This window comes from Acomys minous (genome assembly GCF_964271855.1).
Source record: "Acomys minous genome assembly, chromosome: 16".
Lineage (NCBI taxonomy): Eukaryota > Metazoa > Chordata > Mammalia > Rodentia > Muridae > Acomys > Acomys minous.
The window spans coordinates 18,514,945-18,539,752 of record NC_140498.1 but is presented as its reverse complement, the minus strand read 5'-3'; the positions used below and the strand labels follow the sequence as shown (position 1 = coordinate 18,539,752).

The 24,808-nt window shown below is 50.2% G+C and overlaps 1 protein-coding gene across 3 annotated transcripts in view; it reads left to right on the top strand.

Moving 5' to 3' along the window:
• Positions 1-24,808, top strand: part of FSTL4 (follistatin like 4) — a 409,848-nt gene that overhangs the window by 281,389 nt on the left and 103,651 nt on the right. For all 3 annotated transcript variants that reach the window (XM_084762862.1, XM_084762861.1, XM_084762863.1), the window contains 2 exons: positions 10,619-10,812; positions 14,226-14,349. In XM_084762862.1, coding sequence (XP_084618988.1) covers positions 10,619-10,812; positions 14,226-14,349 — 318 coding nt within the window. The remainder of the gene's footprint in view (positions 1-10,618; positions 10,813-14,225; positions 14,350-24,808) is intronic.

The following is a 24,808-nucleotide window of genomic DNA, read 5'->3' as shown; positions in this document are numbered from 1 at the left end:
CCCCCAGACTCTGCTGTGTTCCTGGCAACATACACTACGAGTCAATCTGCTCACTCCTCAAAAACCATGGCAGCTTAAAGTGCCAAGAGGGAGCCTTTTCACTATGGTGGACTCGTGGGAAGCTGAGATATCCCCACCCCAACAGTGGAACTCTTCCCTTTGGTACATGTCCAACTTCCCCGTCCAGCTGTGCCCTGGTCCCAGCTCTCCTGCTGCTTCCGGATGCAAATGAGGGGCGAGGGTAGGGAGTGGCCAGTAGCTGGGCTACTGGACAGACCAGTGAGAACAACCCCCTCCCCGAGTCTATGAAGAGCTAGTCCCACATCCCAAAAGGAACCTGCAATCTCTCAGGGTGGACAACAGGAGCGGCGGTTCAACTAACACAACAGTAAAAAGGAAGGTTCTTAATGCCAAGAGGGTTTTAGTGTTTATTCAAATCACCAAACATTATTCTTTCACTCTGTGGCCACCTGATGGATGTTCCAGTCAGCCATAAAAAGTGTAAAGTGATCCCTTTCCCAGGAATCTAGCCAATTCCACTTTCTTTAATAGGGATGAAAGTGAGGGTTGTAAACGTCAAGTAGCAGATTGTGTGGCAACATCAGCTGAACCCTGCATTCACGAACAAATGTCCCACTTACCTAAACAAAGGTCTGGATAGGTTTTGTTTAGTTAAATCACCAGGTTCTGGGGTAAAGCTTGAGACATTTTGTCCATGTGAGGTGTTGGCATAGGCTGGACCAGTCCCAGTCCAGTGAGTTTGGGGATTCGAGTGTGCGATCTGCTTGTATCTGTGTGTGTGTGCATGTGCGTGTGCATGTGCGTGTGTGTGTGTATCGCAGGCGCTCATGCACTAAAGGCCTTGCAGATCCCGAGGTATGCAGATTCTGTTTGTGGTCCCCAAATAGGCTTTGTGCCTTCAACCTAGAAAGTTCACCATCAACTAAGATGACAAATGCAGATACCCCAGGGAAAGACCAGTGGAAACTAGCCAAGGACAGCTTCTAGCCTGATGCCACTCCCCACTGAGTTCTGGGAAGATGAGCAGCTGCATGCTGGAGGTCCCTGCCACATCTAAGAAGAGGCCACCATTCAGTTCTCCTTAGCCACTGCTGGCTGTCAGAGCACAGCCTGCCAAACACCTGGCCCAAGTTACGGCCCTGCCAAATGCCAGTAGGTGACCTTTGAAAGAACCAACCCTTTCAGCTACAAATCTAGCCATGTCTGTGACAGCTGGCAGACCCACAGTACAAGATAAAGCCCATCCGACAGCCATGCTCTCCTGACCCTACACCTAGGTGGAGGGACCAGCACATGCCCGATACACGGAGGAGTGGGGACCTGATGTTCGGAGATTGGTTAGTTCTCGTTCTCTCTCGGTCTCTCTCTGTCTCTCTGTCTGTCTCTGTCTCTTTCCCTCTCTGTCTCTGTCTTTTTCTTTCTCCGTCTTTCTCTTTCTCTGTCTGTCTGTCTGTTTGTCTCTCTGTCTCTGTCCCTGTCTTTCTCTTTCTCTGCCTCTCTCTGTCTATCTCTCTGTTTGTCTCTCTGTCTCTGTCTCTGTCTCTGTCTCTGTCTCTGTCTCTGTCTCTCTCTCTCTCTCTCTCTCTGTCTCTCTCTCTCTCTCTCTCTCTCTCTCTTTCTCTCTCTCTCTCCCTCCCTCCTCCTTTCTCCCAACCCCCTAGTTAGGGGCAGCTACACTCCACATGTATGTAGCCGGAATTCCCCACTTTGGATGTTCTTTCCAGGCTCTCTCTTGGGAGCCAGCCAGGCTGACTCACTTGCTGCAGGTGGGAGGACTAAGGCACAGATTATGAAATAAGGCTGGGCCCTAAGTGGCTTCAGATTAGCCACAGACAAGCACAGACACCTCCATAGTATGCTTGAGTTGAGGCCATAGTAACTGGTCCATTTAGCTACCCCAGGAGCCAGCTTCGGGTCACCAGGTGGCGTGACTATGGGAGCGTTTGTCTATGTAGGTTTGGGGAACTGTAAGGAGGCTGTGTGTTTGACTATTCTCAAGAATTCTCAGGATTTTGTGGCTCTGTCAACACTATCCAAGGAACTACATCGCGTTAGCGAAAATGTATCCAAAAGATAAGCCCATTGGTTGTGGCATTTATTGTTAATTGAATTTTCCCAGAAATGGCAGCTAAAAGATTGTTAATGCTCACGAATTTACATCAAGTGAAACATCTGTTCCTCTTAAGCTAAATTCCAGCAAAGTCGCAGTGCCTCATGAATTAGATCTGGGAGCAAAATGCTTCTTGCTCTTTGCACAGCTTAGCAGTTTCAAAATAGACCTCAGAATGACACATGGCAACCGAGGCTGGGATAACACAACCACTTGGGTGGGAACGTTGGCGCCAGACGCTTACACAAAATTTCTGCTTTGGTGGTAAAGATCACAGAATTGTCAGGGCAAAATGAGGTAGTCAGGCGGATGTGGGAGCCAGGGCAGCTATTCTGAAGAGAGAAGAGACTGCCTATGAGCAAACTGAAGGCCAGGCATAGGGATGAAGTCCTATCTTGTCTCTCAAGCCCTCTCTGGGGGTGCTGCCACGTGCAATTCTGAGGCTCTAAGCTCTAGGTACAGACCACCCTGTCAGATTAAAGATGGCTGTACCTCAGCGCATGGACCAATGGTCTATATACTGCTCTGGAAAGTGGTCTATAATTCCCAGTGGCTCCTTGAGCATAGCGCACCAGCACTACCACAGCCTTCCCCAGCCATTTATTTATGTTCCTCCCTGCTGTGACAAGATACCTAACAAGAAGTGACTTAAGGGAGAAAAGGGTTAATTTTGGTCACAGTTTGAAGGTACAGCCTGTCTTGGCAAGAACACAAAGCAGCAGGGAGTAGACAGGAAGTCGCCTAATCTGAAGGCCCATTCCCAGTGGGCCATTTCCTCCACTGAGGCACCACCGCCTAAGGGCTCCACGGCCTTCCAAACAGAGGCTATGAAGGATGGTTCACTTTCAGCCTACATCACCTTCCCCTTAGCGCGCGCGCGCACACACACACACACACACACACACACACACACACAGTCATTTGTGAAAGAAAATCTATTGTAGTATGATGTTGGACAAGCTAATTCCTGTGTCATCTCTCCAGAACAGTGGTAAAGGTCGCCTGAATCTAGGGCTGACCAGTGAGGGACAAGACGGACAAAGGGAGCTGTCTCCAGCTGGAGCCCATCAGGAATGGGGTCTTCATAGCTACCTTGGGGTTCCCCAAAACCACTGCAACCTCACAATCTGTCTGTGTATAAAGCTCTTCCCAGGCCCAGAGGGTCTCTGGGCTACTTTTCTGCGCATTTACTGGGCAGAGGCCAGGCAAGTGAGGGGGCCTTTCCTAATGCTATCCATAGCTGAATGCACCCTCGGGCCATCCTTAAAGGTCTAGCCAGGGTAACCCTGGATAGAAGAGAGAAGAACTTTTCATCTGCTTCCTCTCTCAGGCCCTTTTTCAGGGAGCTACCTTGTGCCCAACAGAAGAGACCCTTCTATATAATCTAGTTCCCAAGCTCCCTGTGGCTGGCCACCCTGACCCCACTCCCAAGGTAGCCATCTTGTGAAGGCTTTGGGGTGTCCCCCGGGTGAGATAAGGCCCATAGACCCTGGCAACTCTAGGAAAGTCTGACTGTCCACGAACAAAGCCACATGCCCCATACTCAGGAGTTATCCCCTGCGCCCACACTGCAGGGGAGTGTGACACTATGGAAGATCAGTTCCATCACCCGTATCCGAATCCCTCTGCCTCCCTTCTCCACAGAATTGTGAAGTTAATAGATGTTTAAATACCTAACTTCCAGGTGCTAGGCCAGAGGCTGGGCTTGCACCTGCAAACCCAGGCCAACAGGGAACTAATGAGGTGCCCGCTAGTTAGCCGGGGTTAGGGGGCTAGGAGGCTGGGGAGGTGGGGGTAGAGGTGAGGGAGCGGGGGGGGGGGGGGCGGGGCTGGGGGATGGAGGGTGGGAGGTTAAGGTATAAGTACAGAAGGGAAGGGTGGAGAAGGGTTGATGAGGGAGGAGTGAGGCAGCAAGGAAGATGCCTGGTCATATGGAGCAGAATATGGAAGGCGGTGGGAGAGGGCTAAGGGCCTGGGGAGAAAATAGCCTCAGTGAGGAAGGAGGAGGCAGCATCACCCGAGTGCACGTATGCACGCACACACATACACACACGCTCCTCACCACGTCCATGCATGCACTCTTAGACTGTGGGCTTCTCACTGCCTATCTGTCTCACCCGCTTTGTACCATGTTGTCCTCCCGTTGACCCTCTGGAGTCCTCCCACCCCACCCACACCCAGGAATGGAACATCACCTGCCAGAGAATGACGACAGTTCCTTTGAGGCACGGTCTGGCAGAGGCCAAGTGGCTGATGGGATATTCACAGTTCCTCCCCCTGCTTCCCTTTGTTTTGCAACAGCAAGTATCCCTTTGACGGACACTTAATTCTGGAGGCAACTCCTGCTTCCTGTCCCCCTCCGCTCAAAATATTAAATGCGGCTCAGGCTGCGCTCCTGCTATGATCTTCTCCCTCAGCGTGGAGGGAGTGAGGCCGGAATGGGAACACTTTAGAATCTTCAAAGAGGGACAATTATTGAGGGAGCCAGATTAATGAGGTGTCATGACAACTTAGCCAGATCTGCAACTGACCTTTCTCATGGAGAACGGGCTTGATAAATGCAGTTCATTACCAACTTCTGACGGGGAAATAGGGACACACTCTGGGCTCCTCGGTACGCTGATCAATATTTTATCTGCCAAAGAAAGCCTGGTCTGGATGCAGGAGGATCCTGGCACTAACTGGACAACTTCTGCTGTATGGGAGACCCTAGGCCAGCCAAAAAGTGGCATGAGTACCTTCTGACAGCCAGTCAGGCACTGAAAGGTCCCAGAGTGGAAATGGCCCCCGGGGTTGAAGAACTATCTGTGTGGGTAGATGGGTGGGCGGGGGATCCAAGATGGCTTCCTCATTCCGTGAGTCCATATGCATAGAGTTGGCAGTTATCTCAGTAAAGGAGACAAAAATGAATGAGCTACATCCCTCCTCACTAGGGGGGGGGGGCAACCTGCCAGTGTCATTAAAAGGACATCTCAGGCCTGTACTAGCAAAGTCCCTTCATGGTTCCTGTTAGGTCACAATGCTAGAAGCTGTTAAAGTGCCTAGGGCCTCCCACCCCGTCAAGCTTAGGTGGTCCTCAGGCTCCTGAGGCAGTGCTCATTAGAGGGGTTGGTGTTGGTTATATTAGCTACTTTTCTCATTGCTGAGACAAAATCGACTTAAGGAAGGACAAATCTGCCTTCTGATTGAGACTCACAGTTTGAAGGTACACTGTCATGGTGGAGAAGGCATGGGGACGGACACACATTGCACCCACATTGCAGAGGCAGGTGACTTAAGGAACTCAGCTGGCTTCCTCCTGTTGTCCTTTGTACTGAGGCCCCAGCTCACGGGATGGTACTGCCCCTATTCGGCATTCAACCTCTATGGAAACACCCTGACCTGCATCCCCAGAAGTTTCTGTCCTCAGTAATTCTAAACCCTGTCAGTTTGACAACGAAGACGAAGCATCACACAGGCCAAGTTCAACAACCTGTAACACTTATGTTATAAATTCCCCTTGCCCCAGGCTGGCCCAAGAAACCTTGGCAGTGGACCAGAGAGGGGTGTATAACAAGTTCCCAAACCTCTAGCACACACCCTCCAGGAAACTTCCCCTCCAAGAACCCAAGTGTGCTGAAGCCCAGGCTAACACTGGACCCTACCCTGGTCCAGGGATGTCACATGCCCTCCGTTCCTGAACCCTAGGCAGAGGCTGACTCTGGCCAACTATGTTGACATGAGATGCACACAGCAGATGAATATAGAGGACTGATTTTATTTATCTTGTTCTGTTCTGGTTTTTACTCTTTGAATGTCTCACTTTACATCCCTGGCTGGCCAGAAACCATATAACTGAGGCTAGCCTCAAACTTGTGGTGATCCTCCTGCTTCTGACTCCTGAGGGCTGTGACTACCACCCACCCCATGTACTGACCTGCTTACCTCTTTGACTGGCACATCATTCTTTTATCACGTGGAAGACAGGGGACAACATTGGGGTTGTCCCTTTGCACGGGTCCCAGGGATGGTAATCAGGTCGGCACATGATAAACTAAATAGTTTAGAACTGGAAACAGGATTTTGGGGCCTCGGGTAGACTAGTCTGGCAGATGCAAACATGTGCAGTGTCCTGTGTGGCCGAGACACTCCTGTCTGTCTCCATCAAAGGGGGCAGTGTGGAGTACACACCAAACCCAGCGAACTCTCCTGAGAAGACAGCCATCCTGGGCTCAAACATGTCGCAGGGAGGAAAGCTCACCCTCAGACTGAACTGGAAGGCTGGGAGGTAGTGTGAAATGGTGGTGCAGAGCTACCAGGAAGGCTTGTGTGTAGGAGAAGCATCAAGTGTGTCCCCAGGAAGAGAGGGTAAAGGGACTGCCTCTGTAGGTGCATAACTCCTGACACCTGGGGCTTTCTTTGCTATGTCCTCAGTGTGTAGGGTTGGGGGGGGGGGGGCAGGACTCTAGGCAGATGACTTGATTTTCTTTTAGATGGAGTTCTCCAAGCCACTCATTTGAAGCATGGCTGCTCTACAGATGAAAAGCTATCTTAGACTCCCTGCCAGAGAGCTGAGCTGTAAGCCAATAGTACAATATCTGCCTAGTGCTGACAAGGCCCTGGGTTTGGTCCCCAGCACTGCAGAGGACTGACAGGGAGACAAATCCTCAGGAAAGAAAAGAAAGGACACGAGTTTGGAAGATCAGGTTGCTGTGCCTGGATCCTGACCTCACTCTCACACTAGCCTATGGCCTCTCTGTCCTTCTGAGATGGACCAGCCACGCTCTCCTGCCTTGGTGTCCTCCACAGGCCTGTGAGTGACTCTCTGGCTCCACTGGCCTCCAGATGCTCTAGATGTCCTGTACACCATGTCTCTCCCTCCTCTGCCTCCATCCATAGCTCTTGCCATATCACACTGGAGGTCTAACCTCTGCTCAGCCTCCCTCCCCTGCCCCAAAGCTGATCTCCTACTCCTTAAGACACCCTTTAAAGCCTTAGCATGACCGCATAGAATGCCAATACATCCTGCTGCACAGATGGGAGCAATGTGGCCTGGAGACTCGGCACTCACCTGGGCCTCCGGCTCAACTTCTAGACATAAGATCAAAGCCTCTGGGTGCTCAGAAAATTTGTATGAAAAAAGTTTTTTGAGACATTGTCTCGTATAACTCAGGCTAGCCTCAAACTTGCTCTGTAGCTGAGGATGCCCTTGAACTTCTGACCCTCTTGCCTCCACCTCAGGATTTCCAGCTTAGCAGGTGTGTACTACAACTCCCAGTTTTATGCAGTGCTGGGAATTGAACCCAAGGCTTCTTGCATGCTAGGCAAGCACTCTAGCAGTTAAGTTGTATCCACAGCCTGAAGACTTTCAAGATTTGATAGGAGAGCAGAGGCTAAGTTACCACAGCCCCGCAGCTCCACCTCAGCAGAACCCCCTCATGGTCTCCCAGCTGCCATGGTGGAGGTTGTCTAGCCATAGACTCTCACACAGTGCAACAGGCAGCTCCAAGAAGCTGTGGGAGGGGTTAGGGGACCAGCAAGCCTAAGACCTCACTCCCCATCTGACCTGCCTGGTGTAACCTTCAGGTGGCCCTGACGTCCCAACTTCTTAGGATGTTCATCGCCGACTAGCATGTCTGAGGGAGGCCTTCTATTCATACCATTTTGGTCACTGTAGACACCAGCTTCCCAGCATCTGGTGCAGGTGCCTGTCCCTGGGGAAATCCAAGTCCCTCCAGTTTATGCGCAGCCTCCACATGAACGACTATTTCTGCCAGCACCCACCCCAACAGCCACCCCTCCGCTCTCCCTCTCACATCCTTATTTTTGCTCTGTGTGCAAGCACCAGACTTGCAAGACCATGCTATACTTTTCAGAGAAGAAAAAAATCCAGCCGCCAAACACATTTTTCCTAGCCATATTGGCTTTGTTGTGAGCCCAGGCCACGCAGGCCATGCTCAATAATCCACAGCCATGTAGGTTGAAAACTGGGGTACATCAGCTTACGGGTCCTGGGCACTCTTAGGAACAGATCACCAGGCAAGAGAGGGATATGAGCCGGTGGGGGATGGGAGACAGTCTTTCTGCCAAAGCTTGGCGACTCCCAGGGAGCGAATAGATTTTATTATATTGAACACACAATTGATTTTTTTTCCTTCTAAATAAACACACAAAGGAAATAGTAATGGGCATTTGTTTCTGACAAGAATCAATTGACCCCAAATTGGAAGGAAATCTAGAAACACAAACAAGTGCAAGGAAACGTATTTGGTCCATCTGGCCTTCTCCGATGAGAGACGAAGGGCAGGAGAAAGAAAAAGCTCCTCATATGGCTCTGCACTCGCCCCGTCATGGTCTTAACAACTGAAAGTGGGAAAGCGGCTACCAGTCACTGAGCACTGGCTCAGAGTAAAGCTGTGTGTGGCTATGTGCATTAACCCTCATAACAGACCCATGTAGGATGCACTGTTACCCCATTTCTCAGATAAAAAATCACTGAGGTGCCTTGTTCGAGGCTACACAACCTGGAAGCAGTAGAACTGAGACTCACAAAGCCAGTGGTCCCCAAACTTAAGCCTGTTCACTATCCAGCCCTGAGAGGTTAACTCAAGGGACGAGGCCCTGACCCCAGACACTCCATACCCAGCACCCACTGTAAAATGGAGGGTAGGGGAGCCGACACTAGTACTCCCAGGCTCAACAAGGCCAGGCTGAGGAAGTGTTTGGTGTCTCCCCCCTACCCCTGTTCCCTGCGGGGAAGGGGGGGGCGGGTGAAGCAGAGCTGGAGGATCACTGCTCTGTGACATCCTTGCAGCCCCGGTTTACTGGCTGCGCCCTGTACGGTGGCCCCATCACCAGCAAGATAAACTATGTCATGTCACTGTGCATCACAGGGCTCATTTGCCAAAGAACCGTGCAATGCTGATGCATTCAGCAAGCACAGCCGTGATAAAAGGCCTAAGAGTAATGGGCTGTGGGCTCCGGTTTAATCTCCTAACGCTTCCTTTTGTTTCTTGGTCATGGACTTGTGTACACATGTTTGTTTTCAAGTAACCCGGCTCTGGGAGTGTACCTAATTACCTTAAGCAGGGATTATTAGCCCTGTTAACTAAAACTCCCTAATCTATGAGGCCACGGATTCAAAAGCAGCCTTTAAGATAGGATTAAGACAAAAAGCCAACTGTGACAGAATGGAATCGGGGCCGGCTTTCCTTGCCCCACAGGACAGCAGCTGCAAATCCCACTGGAAGAATTTCCCCCCTACTCTGTCCATCTGGTGCATATACTATCAGTATATGAGATCTGGCTTAAATATCAGTAGGCTGCATGGGTGGGCAGACGGACAAGTGGGCACCCTCTATGACAGTGGCACTGTATACTGCACATCGCAAATGTCTCGACAGTTGCCCTCTATGACAGTGACACTGTATACTGCACATCGCAAATGTCCCAATAGTTGTCCTCTATGACAGTGGCGCTGTATACTGCACACTGGAAATGTCCCAACAGTTGCCCTCTATGACAGTGGCGCTGCATACTGCACACTGGAAATGTCCCAACAGTTGGCCTCTATGACAGTGGCACTGCATACTGCACACTGCAAATGTCCCAACAGTTGCCCTCTATGGCAGTGGCACTGTATCCTACACACTGGAAATGTCCCAACAGTTGGCCTCTATGACAGTGGCACTGCATACTGCACACTGGAAATGTCCCAACAGTTGCCCTCTATGGCAGTGGCGCTGTATACTGCACACTGGAAATGTCCCAACAGTTGGCCTCTATGACAGTGGCACTGCATACTGCACACTGGAAATGTCCCAACAGTTGCCCTCTATGACAGTGGCGCTGTATACTGCACACTGGAAATGTCCCAACAGTTGCCCTCTATGACAGTGGCGCTGTATACTGCACACTGGAAATGTCCCAACAGTTGGCCTCTATGACAGTGGCACTGCATACTGCACACTGCAAATGTCCCAACAGTTGCCCTCTATGACAGTGGCACTGCATACTGCATACTAGAAATGTCCCAACAGTTGCCCTCTATGGCAGTGGCGCTGTATACTGCACACTGGAAATGTCCCAACAGTTGGCCTCTATGACAGTGGCACTGCATACTGCACACTGCAAATGTCCCAACAGTTGCCCTCTATGACAGTGGCGCTGTATATTGCACACTGGAAATGTCCCAACAGTTGCCCTCTATGACAGTGGCGCTGTATACTGCACACTGGAAATGTCCCAACAGTTGGCCTCTATGACAGTGGCACTGCATACTGCACACTGCAAATGTCCCAACAGTTGCCCTCTATGACAGTGGCACTGCATACTGCATACTAGAAATGTCCCAACAGTTGGCCTCTATGACAGTGGCACTGCATACTGCACACTGGAAATGTCCCAACAGTTGCTTATAAGCGACATAGGTGAATGGATTGATGGGTGGAACATTCTTTCAAGACCCTAGGATGCACTTGGCCTAATAACCCTGTCTTCTCTTTCCAGGTGACATGTGCACCATGGCTGGCTATGCTCGCCTCAAAAATGTCCTTCTGGCCCTTCAGAGCCGCAGACGGCCACTCCAACAGGGGACCCACAGGCAAAACCTCGCCTCCCAAAAGCGCCTCTTGGTGGAGTCACTGTTTAAGGACTTGGATAGTGATGACAATGGCCACCTCAGCAGCTTGGAGCTGGCTCAGGTGGGTGTGGCATTCCATTGGAGCTGTGGCACCATGGTGAAGAAACACTCAAGCTCCAGGGTGGGGACAGTTGTTCGTAACTGTCTCTGTCACAGGTTGCTCGGACTTTCTGTCAGCACCTCTGAGAATGTCTTACACACAAACTCCTGTCCGTGTCTCCCTGGCACCTGACACCTCAGCCTATGTTTACAAACCAATTCTGATGCTTCCTCGGCTTGCAGGTAAAACCTGCCCCAGAGGGGCTGCCCATTGATGGTTTCCTCAGAAAACCAATCTTTGGTGCTTTGAGTCATTTTCAACGGCAGGAACATCAAAAGGGAGTAGTACTTGCTGTGGTGAGCATCTTTGGCACTCCAACCTAAGGGCTCCCAAAGCCTCGGCCCAGTGACAGTGATGCTTTTTGGCATCCTAATACCAATGACCGCCCCCTTCCCAGATGTTTTGCTTGTAGGGAACCCTGTGTCCACCCTGCAAAGGCAGTGCTCTAAGAAATGCCGGTGGATCTGACCCCCAAGCTCGCCTCTTCCCCAAAGGCTGTAGGTTGGGGAAGAGGCACTCTGTCCAACTACAAGGAGGTGCATGGGTAGTTAGTGTCTATATCACAAAAGAGGCAACATCACTGCCAAAGCCAGGGAGAGAGGCCTGTAGGCCCCTGGTGGCAGGAAAGCTAGGCTGAGACTGAAGGGCTCTGTTGTTCTGAGCCCAGTCAAACTAGAGATAACCAAGGAAACAGGTTCAGTTTTCCCAGGCATTGTGGTCCATGGAGACAGCTCCACCCCAGAGACTACAGAGTGGTCACCCCGAGAAGAGGTGACAGAGATGCATTCTCACCTTTGATGCCAGCTTAGGGACTCCGTGGTACATGGGCCTCAACAAGATGGTAGCCTGGAGGCTGGGGCGGTGGCTCAACAGGTAAGGCATCTGCTGTGCAAGTGTGAGGACCAGAGGCCGAAGCCCCGGAAGTGTGTAAAAGCCAGGCAGGTGTGGCATCAACCTGTAAAGGTCACAAAGGTGGAATCCCACAGCAAGCTCTGGCTTCAGTGAGAGGACCAGCCTCTCTATATACAGCCGAGGGCAGTTGAAGAAGGCTTCCATATGCACATGCATGTGCAGCACTCAGATGCAAACATGCGCTTTCTCTCTTCTCCCTCCCTCCCTCCCTCCCTCCCTCCCTCTGTCTCTGTCTCTGTCTCTGTCTCTGTCTCTCTCTCTCTCTCTCTCTCTCTCTCTCTCTCTCTCTCTCTCTCCTCCCTCCCTCCCTCTCTCTGTCTCTCTGTCTCTCTGTCTCTCTCTCTCTCTCTCTCTGTATCTCTGTCTCTGTCTCTGTCTCTCTTTCTCAACATCAACATTGATAGCCAGATCACTGAACAAGCCCTTTGCCATGGTGGATAAATACAGCCTTTTTGTTGTACATAGGACAGCAGCTAAGAATATGAGCTTCAAAGCCAACAGCCTGCAGGCAGGGTCTGCTGCCAGTATGCCCGAGCTGGTAAGACTCGGGTGGCCCCTCACTCCTAGGTCTCCATCTCTCATCTGTGAACCTCACAGGGTCATTGCGAGAGTTAATGATTCTAAAGCAGTAAGGCATGTGACATGTTTAGCAGTATACTGGGCACATGGCTTGCTTTCTGTGGGCATCATCATCATCATCATCATCATCATCATCATCATCATGATCAGCAGCAGCAGCAGCAGCAGCATTCCCCCTTCATCCTTCAGCATCCTCTGTTGTAAGGTCAGGACTTCTACTGTCCCACTTCACAGATGTTTTAAGGTGAGGAATCTGAGGCCCTAGGGAATCAAGTAACCAATGACGTCATTCCACTCGCCATGCAAACCCAAGCATCCCAGGAGGCCTGCTGCCCACAGATGGCATAGTATCACCAGCACATCCCTACACGATCAGTAGTATTCAGCCCTTAGCCCTAGCTAAGACCCCAAGAGGCAGGGCTAGGAGCCCACATTTGATAAGAATGGCTCTGGGGAAGCCCAGAGGTCTTGTTCATTAGGAATACCTGCAGGAACGCACCCCCGCCCATTCCTCATACCACAGGCTGAGAGAAAGAATGGGACAGGTGACATCAGCCTGCCCTGGGCAGAGGCAACCATGAACACCCGGTACCAAAATCCAAGTGACTCCCAACGGACCTTCTCGGGTTTGTTGCTCTAACCTGACAGAGACGTGGCCAGAGGCAGCTGAAGCCATTAACAAGCGTGGTAATTGGACTATGATTTCCTCTTTAAAATTTAATATATTTAAAGTCCATCTCATAAATCCACCAAGCAGAGCCTAGCTAATGTGAGCCTTGCCTTGACACCGACTCAGAGGTGCCGGAGGGAAGAACTCGTCTGTTCTATGAAAAGTTAATCAATTTCCAATGTAGAAATAGACAAAGGGAAATTTCCATCTTTGGAAGATTGATCTGAGGCGTCATGGTTGATCTCCTTTTTATCGAACACTCTCACTTGCTGGGTGAAGGGTCATTTTTTTTAATATTATCACATTAAATTGCCTTTAATATAACAGACCAAGCTGGGAATGTTAAACAAAGAGAAAAAAATGTCTCTACCTCCACCCCAAAATAAAATAAAACCATTTCCTTTCTTTTGATTTCCTTTGTAGCATCTTCCTTGCCCGGCCTACGGCTCTGGGTACTCAGCCAAGTGAGGGTGCGTGGAATTTCTACCCAAATGACCTTTAGTGTGTGGCTGGCTGTGATGGGGGCAGGAGTTCTGTGTCCTGTTAGTTAAACCATCATCACAGAGGAATCCTCAAGAGTCCACCAATAGCACCTAAATCAGAAGCCGGGCTGAGGGGGACATTTGTGGCCCTGGAAGAATAGGGAAGGCAGGGGAGGCCCGTGTCTCCCTGTGGCTGAAACATAAAATGCCCCCATGGGCTCAAGTGTCTGAACCTGTGGTCCCAGCTGGTGGTGTTTGGGAAGGTCGCGGACTCTTTAGGAGTCAGAACCTTGATGGAGGAAATGGGCCACTGGGGGCAAGTTTAGTCTTAGTACCTGGTCCCCATCTCCCGTTCTCCCTGTGTTTCCTGAGTGGTAATGTAACCTCACAGCCAGCATCCTGCTCTGCTACCATACCTTCCTTGCCACTGCCATGTGCCCTATAACTTGACAGCACTCTGTCCCCTAGAACCATAAAAACCCCCTTCTCCCTTTAAGTTTGGTTTTTTGTTTTGTTTTGTTTTTTCCCCCAGGGTATTTTTATCACAGCAACAGAAACTTAACTGGGACAGGGCTGGTCAGACCTGTTGACATGGCTATGTCAACAATGCACATTCAGTCAGGACTTCATCCACTCTCACACCCTGACTAGACCTGGGGCATTTTTTTTTCCAGCGACATCCATGATGTTGAGCTCACTGGTAACTCTGGCTTTCTCTTCTCACCTCACAGTATGTGCTAAAGGAGCAGGGCATGGATGGTTCCCTGAGTGGATGCTCACCAGGAGATCTCCTGCAATTTGATGACTACAATAGCGACGGCTCCTTGACCCTTGGAGAGTTCTACACGGCTTTCCGTAAGTGAGACCTCTGCGCAAGGCTGTGGGCGTGGGGACTAAGTTCCTCAGGTATCCCCGTGTCGTGGTGGTAGGAGGCTGGACTGTGGGTACTTAGAACACGTGAGTCTCACCTCAGCAGTCTTCCAGGTGGATTTGACTTAGACATGAAAGAAGAAGTTGAGGTTGTTCTGTACAAGCCTGAGCTATAAGAACGGGGTAAAAGGAGATGGGCGGGGCCTTTTGAATAAAGATGTTCCTCATTAATGGACGGACTTGAGTCTGTAACTACAGCAGGGATATAGCAACAATCCTGACTGTTTATCATGTGGATGTTTCCTGGAGAAACATGTTGAAGAAATGTTTACCTACCTCAGATATGACATCAGTGATGGACCACAGAAATGACTCCATTTTAGTCCAGCTTAGAGAAATAGAATTATTTAAAGGAAACTGGATGACCCAAAGGTGGCAGTATCTCTGAAAACCTACCATAGCATGGGCCATAGTTCAGAGGGTAACAAGTTCCCTGCAGGATTTGAAGGCAGGTCAACTGGTCAGTCTCCTCTGCCCTGCAATTTGGGCAGGTCCTGTGAGTCTTATGAGTCTTGTGAGTTTCAAGAGCTTCCTGGCTCTTGAGTCATGAGCCTCCCTGTTCCTCTAGGAGGGAATGTTTCAATTCACAGGAAACTGTAGTGCTGAAGCTAGTGGCAACCAGGCTCCGCTGGGGACCCCTGCCTGCAGGGTGACTAAACCAGAGGCTGGAGGTATGGCCAGGCAGAAGCTGAGCCTAGTCACTAGCCAGGGCAATGGGGAAAGTCTCTATGTTCAAGAGAGGTAGGGGATACCTAGGGAAGCTACCAACAGTAAGTACTCCTGTTTGGGTGGGGTGGGAGCTCTCAACCTTCCCCAGTGAACAATTGTCAGGAAATTTTTCTTTAATTAATGTACCGCTATAGCCTTTAGCTATTGATTAAAGAGACCCAGCCTTATATATTTCATAAGGTTAGGCATTGTCGTAATCTTGTGATCATCTTAGGGTGGTCTTTTAAATCCCCACCCCAAAGGAGATTTTTTTTTCCTGGAACTAAGCAAACTTTACAGAAGCTGAAATCTGCAGGTTTCTAGTTAAGACAGTTTGATCTTTAGCAAACAGGACTTGCTGTCTAAGCAGATATTGGTGGTGGTCACTTCTCAATGAAGAAAAGCAAATGTGGACCCCTTCCAGGAACCAGAAGCAGAGGGCAGGTTTACAAGAGCAGACGTCGGTAGCTCAGTATTAGCTCTGTGGTGTCAGATGAGGCAGAGCTTCTTACTCCTGAGCAACTTCGCATTTCCCAAGTCAGCTTGCTAATCATCATGAGGACTCTTGCTGTTTCCCTCTGCCTTTTCACTCCTGTAAAAACAGAGAAGGTGCTCTGGGTGGCTCTCCTAGAGTTCCCCACTGTGGGCCAAGCCTGGAGATGACCTGCTTAGAGAGTCCTTCAAGCTAAGTCTAGGCTTGTTGACGTAGGAGCTAATCTCAGAGAGGTGCATCTAGGCCCACACTAGAGACCAGAAGAACATGCTTTGCCCTCAAGGGTGCTGGGGTTGCTTAGAGCATGTACGTGTGAGCCCCGTGATGTGTTTGTGGGCACGACCTGCAAGCTCCAGCTCCTGATGGCATTGGCCTTGGACAGACAGAAGACGGTGAACACCCTAAGGCATAGAATGCAGGATCCTTTCTCCTGGCGCTCAACTAGAGTTCTGTCTTCCCAGAAGGTGGTCTTGCAGTGTAGCAACACTTCTGTGAGCTCTGAGTATTCTCAAGAGGCATTTCTTCTGTCCTGATGGCAAAGGGACCTTTGTGGATGATAAAAAGATATATCGGAGGCCATAAAGCAGAGAAGCAAGTGATTTCTCTCTGCAGGAGTTACCCAAGTGTCTGGTGTGGTTCTGTGGGAAAAGAGAAGGCTTCCTGGCTCGCAGCATTTTTAGTATCCAGGGTTACGTCCACCACCATCACAAGGCTTTGCTTGATGTACTATGATTGTGTTTGCTCTCTAGCGTCCTTGTCCCTTGCTGACTAGCAAAACCAAAACCTGTATTGCTGATTCAGGTAGCTCATGATAAAGTGCGAACGACTTGTAGGCTTGTCCTGTTGCTAGAAGTCCCTGCCTGGAGCATCAAGGGCTTATTCCCCAACTATAAATCTTGAAATTTTAAAACGTTTCAGGAGCTGACTACTAAATGACCAGAAATTTTGTAAACACACAGTTGAGTAGTCAGTGGCTTTAAATCCACAGCGGTGGGGATTTTTACACCTCAGGTATCTATAGCACATAAAGGCTACTCAAAATGTGGATGATGATGATGATGATGATGATGATGGCGACGACGACAGTGATGGTGATGATTCAGAGAGACACATGCTAAGTGTTGACCTGACTGTCACTAGAGAGACCCTCCCTGTTGAACCCAGGACTTGGTTCATCACTAACTTCACCATCCACATAATACTAACCCCATGAACCTCAGATGGACCAGGGAAGCAGCATCAGAAGGGACCACAGCCAGACTTGTTTGTCAAGTCAGGAAGTGCGGACAGAAGTGATGCATCCTAGAAATGCTGCCTAAACTCCAGCTCCTCTGCAAAGGGGTCTAGATCACCTTGCGACGTGCCTGTGTTGTGCAAGGAGCAAGTTTCTAGATGAGGTTAGCTAACCTGGGAAGACCCAGCCTAGATGTGGGCAGAGCCGTCCCACAGGCTGGGGTCCTAGACTGCTTGAAAAGCAGAAGGCAGCTAGCACCATAATTCGCCTTCCTCCCCCCCCCCCATCTCTACTTCCTGAGTGTGGATATAATATATCCAGCCGCCTCATGTTCCTACCACTGTTGACTTCCCCGCCTTGATCGCCTGTATCCCCTCAAATTGTGAGCCAAAACCAAACCCTTACATTGCTTTTGTCAGGCACTCAGTCATGGCAGTAGGTAAAGTAACTGATACAGCTATGTACCACCATTCATACGGTGGCCAACGGATGTTACATCCTTGGTCCTGGGAATGGATCTAAAGCCAAACAGCAAGCTCTTGGCTTTGCTCTAGGGGAAATGCAGGCATCACTGCTGCCCATGAAGATAGACAGATAGTTCCCCTAATGAAGGCAGATCTAAACACAAGCCACTGCAGAAAAGGGGCCACATTGTCCCCTCAGTTCCAACCATAGGTCTCAGGCAGGGCACCCTGATGGCTGCTCCTTCCGTTCCTGGATTATCATTTGAAAGGCCTTCTAATCATCGTTCTTGAAGCAAATTAGATTCTGCGGTTGCCTTGCACTTGTTTTGAACCAGGCAGCCGAACCATTCATCACAGCCCAGCCCAAATACTAGATATGCAATAAAATGTAAACTTGCAGCCATTGAGGAAGCCGCAAAATGAGTTAACCCAGCTATAAAGGCCTGACATGCTGCGGCTCTGCGCACCCAGGGATCAATAGCTTTTCAAAGTTATAGGAACCACAAACTCCCAGGGCTGTGGTGATAGATGTACGGCCGGGTGAGTTTTAAATGAGTAATTGAAATGAGACGTACAGGCATAACTGATCCCCTAGAAAGCGGTGGCCATTCACGAAATCTCACTAAAAGCCAGGCCTGTCTTACACATCTCAGCAGCGACATTTCGGGCTTAATTTTAACAGCTGGAGTTGATGGGCCGGCAGAAGTTGAGCGCTTGGGCTTTCGTTTTCTAGTTTCTGTTTTGAGGCAAACTCTGTCACTCTGCTGAGGAGGATAGGCATGAGACGGGAGTGGTGGCATACACTTTTAATCTCGGCACTTGGGAGACAAAAGCAGACTGCTCTGGGCTCCAGGCTGTCCAAGCCTACATAGTGAGACCCTGTCTCAAAACAAAAACAAAAACAAAACAGAGATGATGGGTCTGGATGTTTGCCCTGCAAAAAAAATGACATGCATGAATAAGTTTGGGTGGGGACAGAGAGGATGCTTCTGAAGAGGATGTTCTGGTGCAGCAATCCTGCCCCTTCACTGAGGCTCCATGGCTACCGGCTGCCCTGCTAAGAGTTGCGGGAGGGAGAGGTTGCATCTCGCTCCTGGCTTTAGGAGGTAGGTGAATACCACGCTCCGGAAAGAGGACACGGGACAGATGTGTTAACAGTAAGAACCAGATCTCTCTCTCTCTGTGTGTGTGTGTGTGTGTGTGTGTGTGTGTGTATGTGTGTGTGTACAGGTGTGTGTGTACACAGGTGTGTGGAGGCCAGAGAACAACTTCAGATATACTTTCTTGGGCACTGTCCACCTTGGTTTCTGAGACGCTTTCTCATTGGCTAGGAACCCACCAAGCAGTGAAGGCTGGCCCGCCCGCAAGTCCCAGGGATCTGCCTATGTCTGCCTCCCCAGTACTAGATTAGTACAATCACATGCTGCCAGGCTGAGCTTTAGAGGGGCAGGTGTCTAAGAATCAAACATGGGTCCCCATGCTTGCAGCTGAGCCATCTCCTCCACCCGTGCACCCATCTGTCTCTGACCATCAGGCAGAGCTAGGACTCCCTCCCCAGTTGCCCATCCCATAACGTTGACGGGCATGAAAGATGAAGGAGGCCCCCCTGCCCCACTCCATCTATCAACTAAGCATTGTTTTCAAGTTCCTTTTGACAACCCAGATCAAAGTCAGGTCTAGGAACTAAAGACACCGTGTCCTCTCTGTGTGTGTCCTCCGCCTCCCTCCCCTCCTCCCCCACAGCCACCTGTCCCTGCTATGGCAGAGACCCAGGCTCCAGAGCTGCTGGAAAGCAAGCAGGATGCAAGCTGCTCCTGACTGTTCATCACAGTCAATTAACTTAAAAGTCGCTCACCTAAAAAAAGCTTCTCGATTCTGCATGTTTTTACACTTTTCGCGAGTGTTCAAGTTGGGATCATGGGGAAAGAAACAGGTCGCTTAATGATGGGCTATTTTTTTTCCCTCTTTAAATTCATTATCAGTTTCTTCTACTTTTCAGAAAGATACTCATCCGATTAATTAATCCTCGGAGGGCAAGCCCAGCAAACGTGTGGGCTGGGGTGGGGGTGGGGGCAGGTTTTGAGCAGCCATGTGGGCTTCAAATGGTAACATTTCAGATCACCATCGATGCCAGGGTGCTGACAGGGTGGGAATCAGACCCAGGCCTCCCTCTGGCACCGGGGAGCTCCAGGCATGCAGAAAGGGGGGAAAAGTGTGCTGGTCTCCTCACTACATGACGCCTGTAGCCAGGGCAACTCTGAACCAGATAGACCTCGTGAAGCTGCCTGTGTTTTTCCACCATCTTTGCTGCAAAGTGGAAGGGAGGCAGTGTCTGTCTGCTCATATCTTATCCCCTGGAACCAGTAATGTCTGACACCTTTCAGGCTTCTATACCCCACCCCCTCAAACCCCGTGATCACCAAGGTTGTGGAATAAGACAGCTATAGTCATCCGACCAGCTCTCTTGGGCTGGTCCCCCACATCGGGTGACTGTGAGTGCAGTTGTAGGTGGGCCCTGCTTCATCCTTGCCGTTAGTTCCTAGGTTGTGAGCCGTGAGGTTAGAGGCTGGCTTCAGAGCCCACACCACCCTCAGGGGCTGTGTATGTCAGAGTCACTGTGGTTGGTAATGGGCTCTCACAGTCACAGAGACACCACTAGCATTTACCATGTGCCAGCAATGTGCACGGAGTCCACTTTTTCAGGTGAAGAAACAAACTCGGTGAAGTTTAAATATCCAACCTGAGGTTGCACGGCCAACACATAGCAGAATTGGCATTGCCCACGCACATGATTCCAGAACCTTCTCGTGCATTTAAACACTCTTGACATTCCCCTCTGCTGTCCCCACACTGCAAGGTCATCCCAAAGAAGTTTTTCCCGCTCCCTCCCTCACATGGGCCAAGCCCTGCGCCCCATCCTCTGAGATCCCATAGACATTCCTGGGCTTGCCTCTGCTTCTCTTCCTCCTCTTCCTCCTCCTCCTCTTCCTCCTCCTCCTCCTGTATCCACTTTGAAGTCTCAAAACCACACTCACTGCCTCTTTCTCTTCTCAGTAGTTTGCTACTGCATTGTGAGGCCCAGCATTTTCTGCCTTTGTTGGAGCTCAGTCTTCCTTTTTTAAAGATCCCAGCTGGAAGCTGTCAACGGCCTCAGTGCAGGGCAACTGAATAGCAGAAAATGAACTAATTACAGGTTGTTATGGAAAATCTATTATATACAAATTGCAAAAAAAAACTCATTAAAATATGGTGCTTTGGTGATTTTTTTTTTAAACCTTACTCTTGGAGGGAGTGCTGGGGTGGGGTGTCTGGACGCCTTGCCCATCGTTATTACCCCAGGGCTACAGGGCCACCTCATGTTCACAGGGTCAGGCAGCCCAGCCTGACTTCATATATCATAAAAATACTAAAGAATTCTGCATGGAGCTCTCTGGATATTAGTAAATACTTTAAAACAGCTGCAGAGGAGGCAAAAGATTTGGTTACAGAGATATAAATGAGAACAATTGAAATGTCAGCCTTTTACAGGATAGCGCCGTATTGGCATCATGAATCTCGCTGTTTTTTGCAAAGCTTTTGTGGAAACTTGAATGCGCAATTCAGCACTGAAGGTCATATTTCTGACTTCCATGTTTGCTCCCCTGAATCGTAGTGTTGGGGAGGCTTAGGATGTGCGAGCTCGAGCTATCCAAAGCCCGTATCTCAATGAGGGTCCTTATGTGGCCAAGGTTGCCTCCAAGGCAATAGTGCAGAAAGAAAATTTACAACACAGAGTGAAAACTCAAGCAGTTGGCTTGCCTCCTTGGCCTGTCAGTAGCACCTGTGTCTTCCTGTGGGCATGGCTGGCAGGGAGTGAGAGGTACCTGGTGATGAGGTGTGAGGAAGCATACCTGAAAGGCTCTAATGGTTTAGGCGTGGAGTGTCCCCCACAGGCTCCTGCAGAAACACTTTGTTCCCACCTGGTGGCGCTGTTTTGGGAGATTGTAGCCTCTTTCAGAAGTGGGACCAAGATGGAGGAAGTGGGTAGCTTGGAGTGGGAGTGGTCTTAAGGCTTATGATCCAGCTCTACTTCCTGCCCTGTCTTCCTGACCCACTCAACAAGCAGCTTTACACACTCCTCCTGCTGTGTGGTTCCTGCCTGGACGGGCCACACCACAAAACATGAGCCAAAGTCAGTATTTCCCTTCATCTGCCCTTTGTCAGATGTTTGGCCACAGCAATAAGAAAGTAAAGGATACAAAGGTGGGCCTCCCATGGCTGGACCCTTGACACATAGCCATGAGTTCACTGCCTTGATCTTTCCTTCTTCTCCTACCACATCTTTTCAGATGCAGGGAGAGTCTTTTGCAAGACCCTACAGCTATCATTATGAGGCCCAGTCTGTGGTCTGCACAAGACATGTGACCTAAAGTTGAGAGGGCAGTGGTCAGAGGAAGTCCATGATAGCACATGATGACCTAGTGAGCATCCCATGGGTCACACTAGGTACCAAGCCCCCATAGCATGGTGACCTTGGTAAGCACAGACTGAAGAGTCATACCTTGGGAGCCAAGAAGCTCTGAGTAGGTAGAGAGAGCTATCTGGTGCCTATGCTGCTACTTAAACACCAGGTAAGAGGGGATTGCAGACCCCAGACCACCAGATGCTACCTCATCTTAAATACCCCGTACAGCTGCCCTTTCTTGTCATGGCTCTCACAGGCACCACTCCATCCCTACGGACCAAGGTGGCTTCTAACTACCCCAGAACTTTCCTGGAGCCTCCCTCTGGGTCCAAGGTTGAGACAGAGAGGGTAGTGTGTGGCTGGAATATTGTCAGAGGCTGTAGGACTAAAGAGTATCCACAGAGGTGGCAGGGGACAAGGTAGAGGACAGAGGGATAAAATGAAAGGAGGGCAAGGCTGGACATCTCCACTGGCAAAGAGGTCCTGTCCCCCCCGCCTATATAATCTAAGTTACCTATCAGCCCAGCTGGCCTTCTGCCATGTTCCTACTCACTCCATGCTGACCTCATAGGCCTCTCTTCAGAAGCTGGCCCTGGCCACCTGTATGACTAGGTACCTAGCCCATCCTCTCAAATGTCTCCCAGAGGCTCCTTGGAGACTGAGGAAGGTCAAGGCCAAGAGTCTGGCAATGAACTCTACAGTAGCATGTGTAGACCCAAGTCATATCTACTTTCTGTGTGTACAGGACCTACAAAGTCCAAGGTCATGGTCACTATAGAAGTTAGTCTTTCTGGCTACTTGTGTCCTTAAGGATATGGGACCACAGCAAACGAGCAAATGAACAAGCCAATGAGAGATGCTCTCTAGTGATGGAGAAGCAGGCATTCTGACTATGTGAAGGAGAGCGTACCTACTAAGCATCTCTGATTCAAGCTTACCCAGTCAGAAACAGGAAAAGCTCTGGTCTCCTCTGCCCTGACTCCCCCTATGAGTCCCCCACCTAGAGTGGGGCAATGACCAGAGGATAGCCAGCCAGATTGATCTCAGCCTCTCGGCCAGGAAGGTGTGCAGCAGCTGGCATGCTGAGCCTTGGAGAGCAGTCTCAGATGGCATGGGTGTTTTGTCTTCAGAAAGGGTTTTAGATGGAACAAGTGCGTGTGATCGGTTAAGAAATTCCCTGCAGCTGTGGATGGAACCATATCTACAGGGCTTCGTTCTTGAGCCAAGTAGGTTAATTGAGTAGGCTGCCTGAGGTGTTCTTAGCCACCCCAATGTCCCCTGTCTGCATGACACCTCTAGGTTCATAGTCTTTCTGGGCACTTGGGAGACTTCCCAGGCAGAGCTTCTCCCAGCCAGCCACTGCTGAGTCTCCAGAGCCACCATAGGCTACACACAGGTCCCCAGAGCCCAGGGAGACTGGAGGCTACAGAGCTCCATCCAAAACCAGGTTACCCGTTCCAGATCTGTCCACACACAACAGGAGCTGCAGCTGAAGACTTGGGGGAGCTTCACACCTTGCTCTAGCCAGGACCCTCTAGGGTCTCCACTTTCTTCCCCTACAGTGTGTGTACAGCAAGCGCACTCCACCCACAGGCTGCCACAGAGGGTAGGACCCTGGGCCATCACCTGCAGCTGGTACATCCCGGGTGCTTTCAGACACATATCACCTACACCCGTTCAGGACCACACACAAGAATAGCACAGTTATTGGCTGATAGGTGGGCAGTTACTGCACAGAGTGTCCTGGTTAACCTGGGGGCTTCTGGCTCTATAGAGAAGTTAAAGTCCCAATGAACAGACTTGTTCAGAAGGGTCCCCACTCTCCCTTGAGTTAACAGGTATCTGTAGGAGGTCTTCCTCTGAAATCCAAATGGCTTCTCAGCTCCCCAAAACAAACGCACTTCCAGAGACAATGTTAGCCCTGTCCATCTGTAGAATTGGCCCTGACCCGGGAGCTCTTAGCCGTAATCCCAGCACTCAGGGAGGCAGAGGCAGGTGGATCTCTGTGAGTTCCAGGCCAGTCTGATCTACAGAGCAAATCCAGGACAGCCAAGGCTACACACAGAGAAACCCTGTCTTGAAAAACCCAAAACAAACAAATAAAAACAAACCAACAAAAAGAATTGGCCCTAACCTTCAAAATGCCACTTCCATTTCTACATGATGGCACTGAAAACACACTGGTGACTGGTGAGAGGTTCAAATGTGAAGAAATAAGGACTTGGAGGCAAAGGTTATGTCCCTGCCTTTGTGTGTGTCCAGAGCGCCCATCACTCAGCATCCCTCACTGATATCCTGGTACCAGCTGGCAGCCTAGGAGCTCTCAAGAAGCTTGGGCTGAGCCCTGGCCTGGAGGCTGCTGCCATAAACCATATTCAGGCTACATCGTAGGGTATTTAAGGATTGAGTTGGTAGAGTCTGAGCCTACGGCTGCCTCAGAGAGAATGAGTGAGAGTGGATAGGCTGGACAACAAAGAACTAGAGGTCATATAACTCAGCATCGAGAAAGCTCCTGATGCTGACCAGGAGCCATGCCAGCCTCTGGTATGTGCTCACTCACTGGATGAGCAGCTGGGCCTGGAGCAGGCAGGGTCCATCCCTGTGGGCGAGCAGAGTCCCCACGTCTCCTTGTATCACATCACCAACATCACCTAGCACCAGAATACATGCAAGGCAAGACAGACCCCCCCCCCTCCTGCTAACAGGGCCTGCCACAACACAGCCCTGCCTTCCTGCCATGAGTCCTGGGAACAATGACGTATGAGTGGCTGCCAGTGAGTGACCAGAATTTCCCCCATGAAGCTCAGGGTTCTGGGTTGGGAAAGGAGGAGAAGTTGTGGAATTGTCTTCCAAAGAGGTAAGGAGTTGAGGAAAGCATTAGTGGTCACCCCCAGAGCGGGCCTCAGGCTCAGTAACAGCCCTTTACTGTTAGTCAGGATTCTCTAAAGGAACAGGACTGACAGAATAAAACACACACACATATCAACACACGCATACACACACATACACATACCAACACACACATACACACACCAACACAC